The sequence below is a fragment of the Saccopteryx leptura genome, chromosome 3 (genome assembly GCF_036850995.1).
Source record: "Saccopteryx leptura isolate mSacLep1 chromosome 3, mSacLep1_pri_phased_curated, whole genome shotgun sequence".
In the NCBI taxonomy this organism is placed as follows: domain Eukaryota; kingdom Metazoa; phylum Chordata; class Mammalia; order Chiroptera; family Emballonuridae; genus Saccopteryx; species Saccopteryx leptura.
In genome coordinates, this window is record NC_089505.1 from 9,348,476 (window position 1) to 9,360,695 (window position 12,220).

Here is a 12,220-nt window from a genome sequence, read left to right on the forward strand (position 1 = left end):
TCCTCACCTTGAGACACTGCGGTCGAGCTGAGGAACGGCTCTGCAGTGTTACATTTATAACAATAACGGCATCTTAAGGACGGGCTTTCAGGCACACCAGAAAGCAGGAGCTGGAGGCCGTGGGGACAGGATGCCTTTCTGGCCTGAAGGTCCACGTTTTCTAGGAGCAGAAATTGTTGTGAGAGACCCGTATTGAGCTGGGAGGCAGAGGAAGGAGTCTCGCCTCTGGAGGTTTGGGGGTTGGAAATCTGACCCTCCTTGCTGGCGACGTGGCTGAGAATTGCGAGCAGTCCCTTAGCCCCTCTGCTGTCACAGCGTCCTGCTCTTGGAGGGAGGGACTCGGGAACCGCAGTGCCTGCCTGGCATCGTTCTTACAGCCTGTGCGTGCGGGGACATGGGAGGAAGTCCGTGGCAGGGCCAGGTGATATCCAGGGCTCAGGGGCCTGTAAACAAAACTCTTTAAAAATTCTTTATCCCTCACATGAAGTTAAAATAACAGAACGAACTCCCTACGTCCTTGTTTGAGAAGCATGTTGGCCGAAAGGTTTCAGTGGGCGTTGGTGCTCCTTTAGGACAGGGCCCTGGAAAGGACATACACGAAAAAGACTTGACATTAAATCCACAGCTGGCCAGTGCCTGACTTCATCCCTCCACGTGTGCATGACCGCTGGGTTCCAAAGGAGACATCTGTTGGGCTTAGATGCCCTTGCTTGGCATTCAGAGGATCCCCCCCCACACACACACACACTGCCTTGACCTGGCTATGTTGTCATAGCAAGACCTACATCGCCCATCAGTTTTTATTTAAACGTGTTGGTGGGCAATGGAGTCCAGCCCCACCCTTGCTATTTTTCTAAACTGGAAGTTTTTATGGCATCTGAGAAAGGACTGTTTTTGATGGCAGTGCCTCTGAGTGGTGGTTTGAGGATCTGTGTTACTTCTGTAATGGTATCCATGGTGACATATGCTGAAAGCGGAGGGTGAGAATCAGGAGGTAAGGAGAGCAGTGTGGTCTTGAAGTCAGTGCCAATTAAAAAGCCAGAGTCCCAGCCCGTACAGGGCTATTGGTCACTAAGTCGGACAGCACTGGGGCTTCCGTTAGGAGAGTGGAGTCCAGTCTTGTCTTAGAAGTTGGAGGGTGACACGGGAAGGAAAAGACACATCACTTAGAACCAGAAGAGCAGAATCCATACCAAGCCCTCAGTTCATCAGGAAGGTCCAACAGTTGTGAATATATCCACACCAAGTCCCAGAGCACCTCCTTACATTAAGCAAATCCTAACAGATCTGAAGGAAAAACAGACAATCAACAATAGTAGAGGTCTTCAGCACTCCACTTTCAGCCATGGATAGATCATCCAGACAAAATCAGCAAGGAAGTGAGGGACTTGAACCGTCACCAAGCCCTTTCCCGTTCTCGTTAGCGATCAGTCACTCTTAGTGCATAACACGTGATCTTTGCCACGAGAAAGCTTTTACCTGTCTGGTTTTCAGAGAGCTAAATAATGACACACTGATTTCAATAATGAGGAAAGAATAGTCCGTGTAGCAGTGGGAGACTGCAGGCTGAGGGGAAGGACTTAAAGGAGATGCAGGTCCCGGCTGGGCAGAGATGCAGGAGGGAGGCCCTCCAGGCTCTGTGGAGAAACCCTGTGTGAAAGGATGGGTTGAACCAGGAAGCTCATTCAGATGAGATGACTCTTGGATGCTAAGTTAAGGACTCTGGATTTCATCTGGTAGAAACGGGGGTCGTGGTGGTAACATTTTTGGAGAGGGGAACGGATTGACTAAAAGGAACATGAATTGGACAGGCCAGCTGACCACAGGATCCCGCCACGGAGCTTGGTTAGGCTGCCGCCACATGAGGCGGGATTAGGGTGGAGACGCAAGAATGGATTGTAAAGATGGCCATGATACAGGGATGTGCGTGGCTAGACTCCAAGCTGACCTCGAGATGACCAGCAAGGTTGACTGGACGCAGGGAGAGCCGGCAACTGAGAATGACTGTTGTGAGTGGGAGCATGTTGAGTCCCCCAGAACTTGCACCTTACAGCACCCGGCTCACCTAGGACAGGCAGGAACTATTTGGCAATGAGGTATATTATATATTGTGTTTTCCTGGGCTGGCTTTATGCTTTCAGAAATTGAACTACAGAAACTTAAGAATTTGTAAATCTCTCTTAGCCAATCCAAGCACATCTAACCATCTGGCTTTTTTAACCTCAGGTTGACCCCGAAGATTGGCTTCCCCTGGAGTGAAATCAGGAACATCTCGTTCAATGACAAGAAGTTTGTCATTAAGCCCATCGACAAGAAGGCACCTGTAAGTCCATGTGGCGTCTGCGCAGGGGGTACCAAATGCTTTTCACTCCTGCAGCCAAAGCGTTTTCAGGAGAAATCGAATTTCTCTGCCTAGGTGACAAGGAGCCCGTGATACCCAGAAGTGTGTGTGTGTGTGTGTGTGTGTGTGTGTGTGTATTGAGGGAATTGCCAGTTGGTTACATTGAGGATCAAGTTCCTCTCAAGACATGTAACTGGCTTTGCAGTAGGAGATTATTACAGAGGCCAGATGTTTGTCAAAAGCTAGCTGACTTTGTCACCTAAGTTTTCAGTTGTCTTTGTTCCTTATGAAAAAGAGGCCTCCAGGCCAGCATACCTGGGGTGTGGGGGCTCACGCTAGCTTCTCTCCTTACCCGCCTGGAGCACGGACAGTGATGGCTGGATGGCCGAGACCCTCAAGGGCCAGAGGTGGACTTTCAGAGCTATCCTTGCGAGTTGCCCACGTGAGGAAAAGGCAGAAGCGCTCCCAGAGCCCCGCCGGTCCCCACAGTCCCGCTGCCCCTCCCCGGCCTCCCGTGCAGACTGCCCCTCCAGCAATCCTTACACACACATCTTCACATGGCGATGGTGTCACAAAGATGAGACGGATGGACAGTCATCCTTTAGCTGGAAATGATTCTCCCTGTCCCGGAATTTGAAGACTATTGACCGTTAGCTCATAGCTGCACTGTAGAAACTCATTTTGGTTTTATTATTTATTCTCCTAACGTTTAGCATTTCAGCCTTTATTTGCCCAGAAAATTTAAGATGTACATACATCAGGGGTCCCCAAACTACGGCCCGCGGGCCACATGCGGCCCCCTGAGGCCATTTATCCGGCCCCCGCCGCACTTCCGGAAGGGGCACCTCTTTCATTGGTGGTCAGTGAGAGGAGCATAGTTCCCACTGAAATACTGGTCAGTTTGTTGATTTAAATTTACTTGTTCTTTATTTTAAATATTGTATTTGTTCCCGTTTTGTTTTTTTTACTTTAAAATAAGATATGTGCAGTGTGCATAGGGATTTGTTCATAGTTTTTTTTATAGTCCGGCCCTCCAACGGTCTGAGGGACAGTGAACTGGCCCCCTGTGTAAAAAGTTTGGGGACCCCTGACATACATACTGTAGTGTGGTGGAAAGGTGAAGAGTTTGTTTTCTAATCAGAAATCTGATTCTTAAAAAAAAAAAAAAAGCCACTTGAGGAAAGTCTGTTTTTTCAAAAGACCTCCTTTGGAGTCTGTTCTGAGCTTTACCAAAATTATAGCTTGGAAGGGACTTTGTGTCTCGTGTCATTTGTGCTCCTTGGTTACAGTGTTAGGCTCAGAGAGGCCAACACAGGCTGTGCCCCAGCTGGACGTCTGGGAGCTCTCCCGGGCTTGGGCACTGCTTGTCAGTGGTGAACCCACGTGGGCACTGCTGTTACTGCCCGACTGCTCCTCCCTGCACGGGAGTAGTCAGTCCCGCGTGTGTGAAAACCAGACGTCTCAACACTGTGAAAGTAATTTCTTTTTTATTGAAAATGCCTCCTGCTATTAGCAAACTCTTGACTTGTACTCTGTGGGCAGCTGCACAGTTTAATCTAAAATTTAAGTATTTAATATGGACTCACGAGCTCCATGATAGCAGGTCACGTTGTGCAGCACCACACACCAAGGGTCATTGTGTTCCCATGTTAGTGGGCACAAGACGGGCACCCTGAGGGGCTGCTGTCTACTCGGTGATGTGGCTAATTTCTCAGAGCCCCCTTTTTATTTTTAATTTGACTGACAGAAGCAGAAATTCTGGACTAGACTGTTTCAGAATTGTTATTTTTCTTTAATTTGGCCTAAGTTTAGCTCTTGAAATTCTGCAGAATATTTGCTAGTCATTAAATCCCAAGCAAAGACAATTCTCACGCACCTGGTTGAGTCAGCCGAGTGTCCTTCCTGTGTGGCAGTTCTCTGGGAAGCCAGGGTGTGTGCCTGGGTGGACAGGCCGGAGTCCCCGCCCTCGCGACGTCTCCATGCTGCAGCAGCAGTGGGCGAGGACAAGTGGAGCGAGCCCTGTGCTTTCTGGCCGTGGGTTAACTAACAGTGTGGCTCTGATGAGACAGCAGACGAGGACACGTGCTGTCTGGAGGGGACCTGGGACAGGGACAGTGTGATCGCTGCAGGTCGGTGGTTGCAAGGGCCTCATGGAGGAGGCAGCTTCTGCTCAGGCTGCCTGTCGTCGTGGGGGCTGTGACGTGAGGCTCTGGCGAGGGACCGAGTCCGAGACCTGGACCCTGCCCCTCCCGGGCAGACAGAAGAGGGAAACCCCAGAGGTGGAGCTGACTGGCTGCAGAGGCAGGGGGTTCCTTCTTGCATCCACACCCTGAGCAGTTTCCGCGGCAACTCACAGGCCTGTGTGCAGGCTGCCCCCGATGACCAGACACCTCCTTGTCAGAGCAGGTCCCCTCCCTGCCAGCTTGCGTACTGCCCTGTGGGGCCAGGTTTCGACTCTTGTGAAGGGACCTTAAATATCGTACGTGTTCAGAGCCTGCCCAGCTGGCCCTGTGAGCTCATAGAAACGGCAGAAGGCTCTCAGGCCGCTAGTTAACTGCTTATAAAATGTCTTAAGAAACGAACACTTACATTTGACTGGGACTAGCTCTACACTCAGCTTCTTTCACTGTGACCTTGACCCGCAGCCCTGCTCCCTGGGCCAGGGAGCCCCTGGGCGGGGCCCAGTGGGGGAGCAGCCTAGGTGTGCCCCTTCTTCCCTCCTTGACCCTCTTACAGGCTGTTTTGGATTTGTGTCCTGGAACTTTCCTCATGCCTAGAGCCTCCGTGTTTAGGATGTCCATTCTCTGGCCCATCCTGGGTCATATCAGTGTTACAGTTTCGCATTAGGACATTGGCTAGAGAGTTGGACTGAGACACTTTTAATAATTAACATTAGTTTTTAGTTTTTAACCTGAAGTCAGAAACAGTCTTCCTTCAAAGGTAGTTTGAAGGATTCCGTCCCCACAAAGTGGGGACTCCCTGGGTGCTCACTGCTCCCAGTTGTCTGCCAGGCTTGTCCCCGGGAGGCTGGGTGCGACTCGGGGATGTTACCTGCATTCCTCCTATCTTTGGATTTTTTAAACTGACTTATTTTTTCAAGGGGAGTTGGTGCTGATCAGAGTTTCTTTGCCCTACTTAGGAGACAGTCAAGACCTATCTGGGTAGTGTGCCTGTCTGCGCGGCCCAAACATGAGATTGTTTCCTCTTGTGTGACACGGGATAGGCGGGTAATAAAATGTTTCTACCAGCTCCGCAGACGCCTCCCCAGGAACCCCGGTGGCTTAATGAGTGTGTGACACCCCACGGAGGGCCCCGCCAGGGCGTGCACGGTCCCCCGGGCTGGCCAGGCAGTCTCTGGCGTTTCTGGCGCAGACAGCGGGACCGAGCAACCCCCTGGGCCTCCTTGGGCGTGACGATGAGCCTGCCCGCACGCGCCTGCCAGTCGCAGAGGCGGCCGTGGAACACCGAACGCCGGTTCTTTGTGTCGGTCACGCCTCCCCTGTCCCAGTGGTCAGAATCCCGGCCTTACGCAGAGAAAGGGAAGAGGAAGCAGACAGGCGTTTCAAAACGATCTTTAGCTCGAGTGTCTGAACCATATTCCCCTTTCTGTCGCCGGCCAATCAGGGCGGTGGCACACAGCTAGGAAGTGTCTGCAGTCACTAGGCATGGAGCTCCTGGGAGCTGCATCTCTCTGTCCTGCGAAGGCGTCTGCGCAGCCAGCAGTCCGAGTGGGCGTTTCCGTGCCAGCCCGCTTTCACCGTGCTAGACTGCGTTCTGAGCCCTCTGTGAACACGGTCTGACTCTGCCATCACAACAGCCCCCTTAGGTGGCTGTCACCCTCATGGTATAGTCACAGATGCTAGGGCTCAGTGACAGGGACTTGCTCAGGTCATGGGGCTTGGCTGTGGTGGGGCTGCCTAGCTGGTGTTTCTGAGCACCAGTGACTCCGGGTGTGGGTGTGGGCCTGGAGACAAGAGATGAGCTAGTATGGCCCCCCGCAAGGGAGCTCATTGTCTTAGTGGGACAGAGACAGATGAGTCAGCGGAGCAGGGTGCCAGCAACACCATGGCAGACACCAGAGTCAAGTGCAGGGGGCACAGGAAACACTGGTTAACCACGGGTGGAGGGGCGGTTATGAAAACACGTGGGATGGTACCGTGACATCATTCCCCAGAGGTGGTGCTCGGGTAGGTGGCACTGGATGTGACATTTCGAACCGGAGGGACTGTCTGGGGAAGTGCTGACAGGTTTGAAAGGGCACAGTTCAGGTGAACGAGGGTAGGTTGAGGCCAGAGCGGGATGGCCTTCACGTGGGCCGGGCCGCGGTGTGTGAAGCTGGTCCTGCAGCTGACGAGGTGGCCCTGGACCACCCCCGTGGTAGTCCAGGGACCTGCCCCGTGTGGTAGTGACAGTGGGAAGTGGCGGGGTGAGGCAGAGACCGGACGCTCGGTAGGAGGACTTGCGGAAGTCCAGGCAAGAATCCGGGCTATGCTGTAGCCGGAGAGGACCAAGGGTGTTGACTTAAAGGTCAGGCAGCGCTGGGACTTGGGGACACTGGGCATCCATAGGCTGTGCAGACCTCGCCTTGGGGAAGCTTTGCAGTCCAGGTGTGTGTGCACGTGACCTCCACACACGTGCGGACCACACACACAGACACACACTCCCGCTTGTCCCAGCGCACACGTGTCCCACGGCACCCGGAACTTGCATTTCTGGCATCTCCTTGTCCCTTGGGGTCAGTGATTTTTATGTGGATGCCTCTTTCCAGCCCCCTACTCTGCTCTGCGAGTCCTTTTAACCTGGGTGTGTAGCACGTTGGGCCACCAGTTCGGCAGGGGGCGCGCCTGAGTCACTCTGTGCTGCACTGCAGGACTTCGTGTTCTACGCCCCGCGCCTGCGCATCAACAAGCGGATCCTGCAGCTCTGCATGGGGAACCATGAGCTGTACATGCGCCGCAGGAAGCCCGACACCATCGAGGTGCAGCAGATGAAGGCCCAGGCCCGGGAGGAGAAGCACCAGAAGCAGCTGGAGCGGTGAGTGGGCCGCAGGCAGTCCGGGGGCCTCGGGGCTGGCGCTGTCCCCATCGGGACCGCCGGCGGGACATCACTTAGTGTCCACGTGGGGTCAGAGCTGCCTGGCCCCGTGGAGCTGCCCACTGGGGGCTGAGGGGTGGCAGAGCCCGGGGTGGGAACGTGGAGCTGGGGACGGCAGGTGACCAAGAAGCAGCTGCTCCCTCCAGTTGCCGGGCCTGGTGGCGTAGGCTTGGGGCCGGCAGCCGCCCTGCTTCTCCTCGGGATGACTGACTTGTGACGGGTCCCAGCACTTGAGTCTAAGCGTCTCCGTGCCCTCCCCTGCACAGGCAGCAGCTGGAGAACGAGAAGAAGAGGAGGGAGACTGTGGAGAGGGAGAAGGAGCAGATGATGAGGGAGAAGGAGGAGTTGATGCTCAGGCTGCAGGACTACGAGCAGAAGACTAAGAAGGCCGAGAAAGGTGGGCCACTCCCCGGGTAGGCGCGTGCCACGTCCAGACAGACAGCACCCACACCTACCGGCGTAGCCACCTCAGCCTGGCACCCAGAGAGAGCCCTGTAGAGAGACGGGATAAGATGGGTGTTGGGAATGGAAAACAGTTCTGCACTTGGTTTCCATCTGTGCTGAGTGCTTTTTAAGTTTTCCTGAGGAGGGTGTTAAGCTCTAGCAGATTGGTCGGGTTGCCCAAGGTCACGGGCTGGTGTGAGGGCCGGGCTGCGGGACAGGCCTTCTCAGTGCTCTGCCGCGAGCAACACACCCCGCAGACACAGTGGGAAGGGCACGAGGGGCCCCCTCGCCGCGAGACTCAGGAGACTCGGCCCACCGCCCCGGCTGGGAGTCAGGGCTGGGCGGCAGCGGGTGGCGGTGCCGTGAGCAGCTCTGGCGCCATGTCCCCTGCAGAGCTCTCGGACCAGATTCAGAGGGCCCTGCAGCTGGAGGAGGAGCGGAGACGTGCAGAGGAGGAGGCTGAGCGCCTGGAGGCCGAGCGCCTGGCCGCACTGCTGGCCAAGGAGGAGCTGGAGAAGCAGACGGTGGATCAGATAAAGAGCCAGGAGCAGCTGGTAGGAGTCCCCGGGTTTCACCATGCTGAATTATGGAGAGGACTCTGGGGACTGAAAAAGTGACACCTGCCTGACAATGATTTCTGTCTGGGCTGTAAAATGATCTACAGGACGGTGTCAAGTGTCCAGAGGGGAGGGGCCAACTGGGCAGGCCAGGCGCGGTCTAGACATGCCACGCGGGCTGCAGTGGACGCTGCTGGCTGGGGGCGGAGGGAGGGAGGGACGCGGCCGCGTTACCAGGGAGACAGTTCATTCACAGATGGACTCTATTGAAAGCGTTGCAGGAATAATCGCAGCTTTGCTCCTTGCAGGCCGCAGAGCTCGCGGAGTACACCGCCAAGATCGCCCTCCTGGAAGAGGCGCGCAGGCGCAAGGAGGATGAGGTGGAGGAGTGGCAGCACCGGGTGAGTGCGCGGCGAGCCCTGGGCCCTGTGGCGGGCGGGCGGGGCCGGGCCATCCTGGCAGGTCACATCGAAAGCCTTGGGGACGTTTCGCAATACCACTTGTCCTTAGACAGAAATCCCCATAGGAATGGGCTGCCCTGGGCCCCAGCGAGTGCTCAGGAGAACAAAGAGCAACTGTTCACCTCCACCCACTTTGCAGTAGCCACCCTGAGCTGTTTGGCCCCACCAGGAACTGGCTTTAAGTAGGATTAGGCTGGTGCCCCCAGCAACGAGCCACAGAGCCCAAAACACTACCCCCCCCCCCCAAGCTGCCGCTCCTGCAGCCTGGCACCATGGAGTGACCAGGACCTGGGAGGTCTCCGGAATGGGGTGGGAGTCCAGGTTCTGCCCCGTGTTTGCTGTGTGACTAGGACCTCACCTCTCTGAGTCTGGTTTTCTTGTTGAGGATGGGGATTGGTACCCAATTTCTGAGCTTGCTCTAAGGGCTTGCAGAGAGCTTTAATAAACTGTAGCCCAGAGAGCCTCTCTCCACTTGTGAAATTTCACGCCCACCAGGCACGCATGGGCCCTGGGGAGCTTTGGGTACAGTGCAGAGTATAGGCCTCAGCCAAGCGGTGGGGGGCTCCTCTCCCCTCCCACCCCTTCTGCCTGCCCTTTTCTATGCTTGCCCATCTGTGGCAGCTCTTCTGGGGACGCCTGGTGCCTCCCCCTAACTAGTCTTCACCCTGCCCGCCAGCAGCTGAAATTGCTTGCAGAAGACTTCAGTCCTCAGGTTTTTAGAGTGTGATTATCATAGAGTATTAAGTGGGACAAGCTGGTAACAAAACAGGTACAAACCAAGCTCATCTGTGGGGTCACGGTGGTGAAGAAGTGGGTTCAGTGTACGTGCCCCTGAGACGTGACTGGAAGGATGAGGGGTGATGGGTGGAAGACTTCCTGAGCGGGGTACCAGCCAGCGGTGGGCGTGTTAACCAGCCACGCACAAGGAGGAGTAAAGCCGCACAGCAAACCACTAGCGCAGCTCTGCCCAGTAGTGGGGGGAATCTTTTTTTTAATTATGATTATAGACAAAAAACGTTAGGGTACTCGGGGAAACGGCATCAGTATCTCTCTGCACTATGGGCACGATTGGTAACTGCTAGGAGGACCCGGAACCCCAGGCCCAGCAGCAGCTGGTCAGGCTTGCGGGGGCCTGTGTAATCAGCCTGCCAGGAGAAAGGCAGGGGCAAGAGGGGCGGAATCCTTACTAGCAGGGAGAATCGGCCTCCTTCATCAAGAAGAGGTGATCTGAGGAAGGGGGCGCAGACAGGAGGCTCCGGGTGAGACTCCTCACCTGCCGCTGATTTGCTTCCGAAGGCCAAGGAGGCCCAGGATGACCTGGTGAAGACCAAGGAGGAGCTGCACCTGGTGATGACGGCGCCGCCGCCCCCGCCGCCCCCCGTGTACGAGCCGGTGGGCTACCACGTGCAGGAGAACCCGCAAGAGGAGGGCACGGAGTACACGGGCTACAGCGCCGAGCTGTCCAGCGAGGGCATCCTGGACGACCGCAACGAGGAGAAGCGGATCACCGAGGCCGAGAAGAATGAGCGCGTGCAGCGGCAGCTCATGGTGAGGGCAGCTCGTGGTGAGGGCATCCCAGGCCTCCAGCCTGCAGGCAGGAAGGGGGAGGGGTTCCGGGGGCGGGGCCGCCAGGGGGAGGGGCTCTGGGCGGGGCGGGGGCGGGGCCTGAGCCCTGCTTCTTGCCGTTGCAGACTCTGTCCAACGAGCTGTCCCAGGCCAGGGACGAGAACAAGAGGACCCACAACGACATCATCCACAACGAGAACATGAGGCAAGGCCGGGACAAGTACAAGACGCTGCGGCAGATCCGGCAGGGCAACACCAAGCAGCGCATCGACGAGTTCGAGGCCATGTGAAGGCCGCCTGGACTGGGCGGGTGGGGCCGGAGCCCGGGCTCCCGAGGGTGCCTCGCAGACTCCAACTTGCATCTGTAGTTCTCTAAATCTAGAACCCCTCCCTCATACTCCAGTTCCTTTCAAGAGAGAGTAGCTATGTCAGTGGGAACATTCTGGGGCTGGGACCAGTGGGAGCGTCCCTGGTTCACTTTTCCCATTTGTATTATAGTGCCAAAAGGGCCTGGTTTTTATTATTGAATCACTTCCTGTTTTGTGCTCGGAGCAGGGCTGACTGAATCAAGGAGCGAGATGCCTGTCAAGTCCGACGACAACCGCCATGCTGGCATGTGTGATACGAGATCCCGCATAATTAAAACCGCAGTGTGCCTCTGTTCTGTGCCATACTTTTTTTTTCCTGTATTTGAAATTAGCTCAGATTGATTGATTTGTACTTGATTTCTATGAAGGATGCCTCTTGTATATTTATGTTTTTTGAGGGGTGAACATGGAGTCTTAAAGCACTCACCCACATGCACACACAGTGATTCCTCCCTCAGCTGACACAATCCTGTGGTCACTCAGGATAAACAACGCGGGATACTCCGCTCTTAGATAAACTTCTCTTGTTTTTTGTTTTTTAACAGAGGGCTACATTGTTGGATTTATCCACCTAATTAATGATCAGCAATAGAGTATAGTATTTATATATACGCGATAACATGGGTTTGTAACATTAGTTTAAAAAAGGGAAAGTTCTGTTCTGTATATTTTGTTACCTTTTACAGAATAATAAAGGAATTACCTATTGAAAACCACAGAACCATGGCACGTGCTCTGATGTGGTGTGAGGGCAGCATGAGCCTCTAATCACATCTGTAAAAATGACCTCTCTCCACTGTCCTTGTCCTCTGTGCACGTCATCGACCATATACACACATTTCAGTTTTCTATCGCAACTTCTCGTTTGAAACACACACTATTAATTCAGACCCCAGTCACGCAGGCCCTCCTGATCCAATCAGCGACTCTGTCCACCGGAAGAACCCGTTCTGACCTTTTTCTGTTCTCTGCCACATCCTGGGAAAGCTGTGGACGTGTCAGCTCTCCTGCCGCCCACTCTGCTCACGCACGAACCCTGTTCCTCCCTCCCTCCTCCACTCTGTCCTTTTCCTCTTCGGTTCCAACATCATGGCGTGCAGGTGAACCCCCATGCGGCCATGAACGGCGAGGCTCAGCGTAAATGTGTGTGGGGTCTGCAGTCCTGCCGTGCTGCCTCGTGGGGCTGGGTGTCCCCCACGTGGACTGTAGGCTGACCCACCCAAAATGGGAGTCTCCCTGTCCCCCACCCCAGCTCTCCATGGGGTTGGCGGACCTGCCTCCAGAAACAGTTCTCTGCAGTAGAATGGGAGGGATCCGATACCCACCAGGCTTTTTGCTTTTTTTTTTTTTTGAAACACACACAAGGCCATGATTTCCACTATCTGATCA

General features: G+C 54.9%; 1 protein-coding gene across 1 annotated transcript in view; it reads left to right on the plus strand.

Annotated features, from left to right (window-relative positions):
* The window catches only part of EZR (ezrin), a 50,654-nt gene extending 39,102 nt beyond the window's left edge, over positions 1 to 11,552 (plus strand). The window contains exons 8-14 of the mRNA XM_066372918.1: positions 2,227 to 2,323; positions 7,212 to 7,375; positions 7,702 to 7,832; positions 8,273 to 8,433; positions 8,745 to 8,837; positions 10,194 to 10,445; positions 10,589 to 11,552. Coding sequence (XP_066229015.1) covers positions 2,227 to 2,323; positions 7,212 to 7,375; positions 7,702 to 7,832; positions 8,273 to 8,433; positions 8,745 to 8,837; positions 10,194 to 10,445; positions 10,589 to 10,753 — 1,063 coding nt within the window. The 3' untranslated portion in view covers positions 10,754 to 11,552. The remainder of the gene's footprint in view (positions 1 to 2,226; positions 2,324 to 7,211; positions 7,376 to 7,701; positions 7,833 to 8,272; positions 8,434 to 8,744; positions 8,838 to 10,193; positions 10,446 to 10,588) is intronic.
* The last annotated feature ends 668 nt before the right edge of the window (positions 11,553 to 12,220 follow it).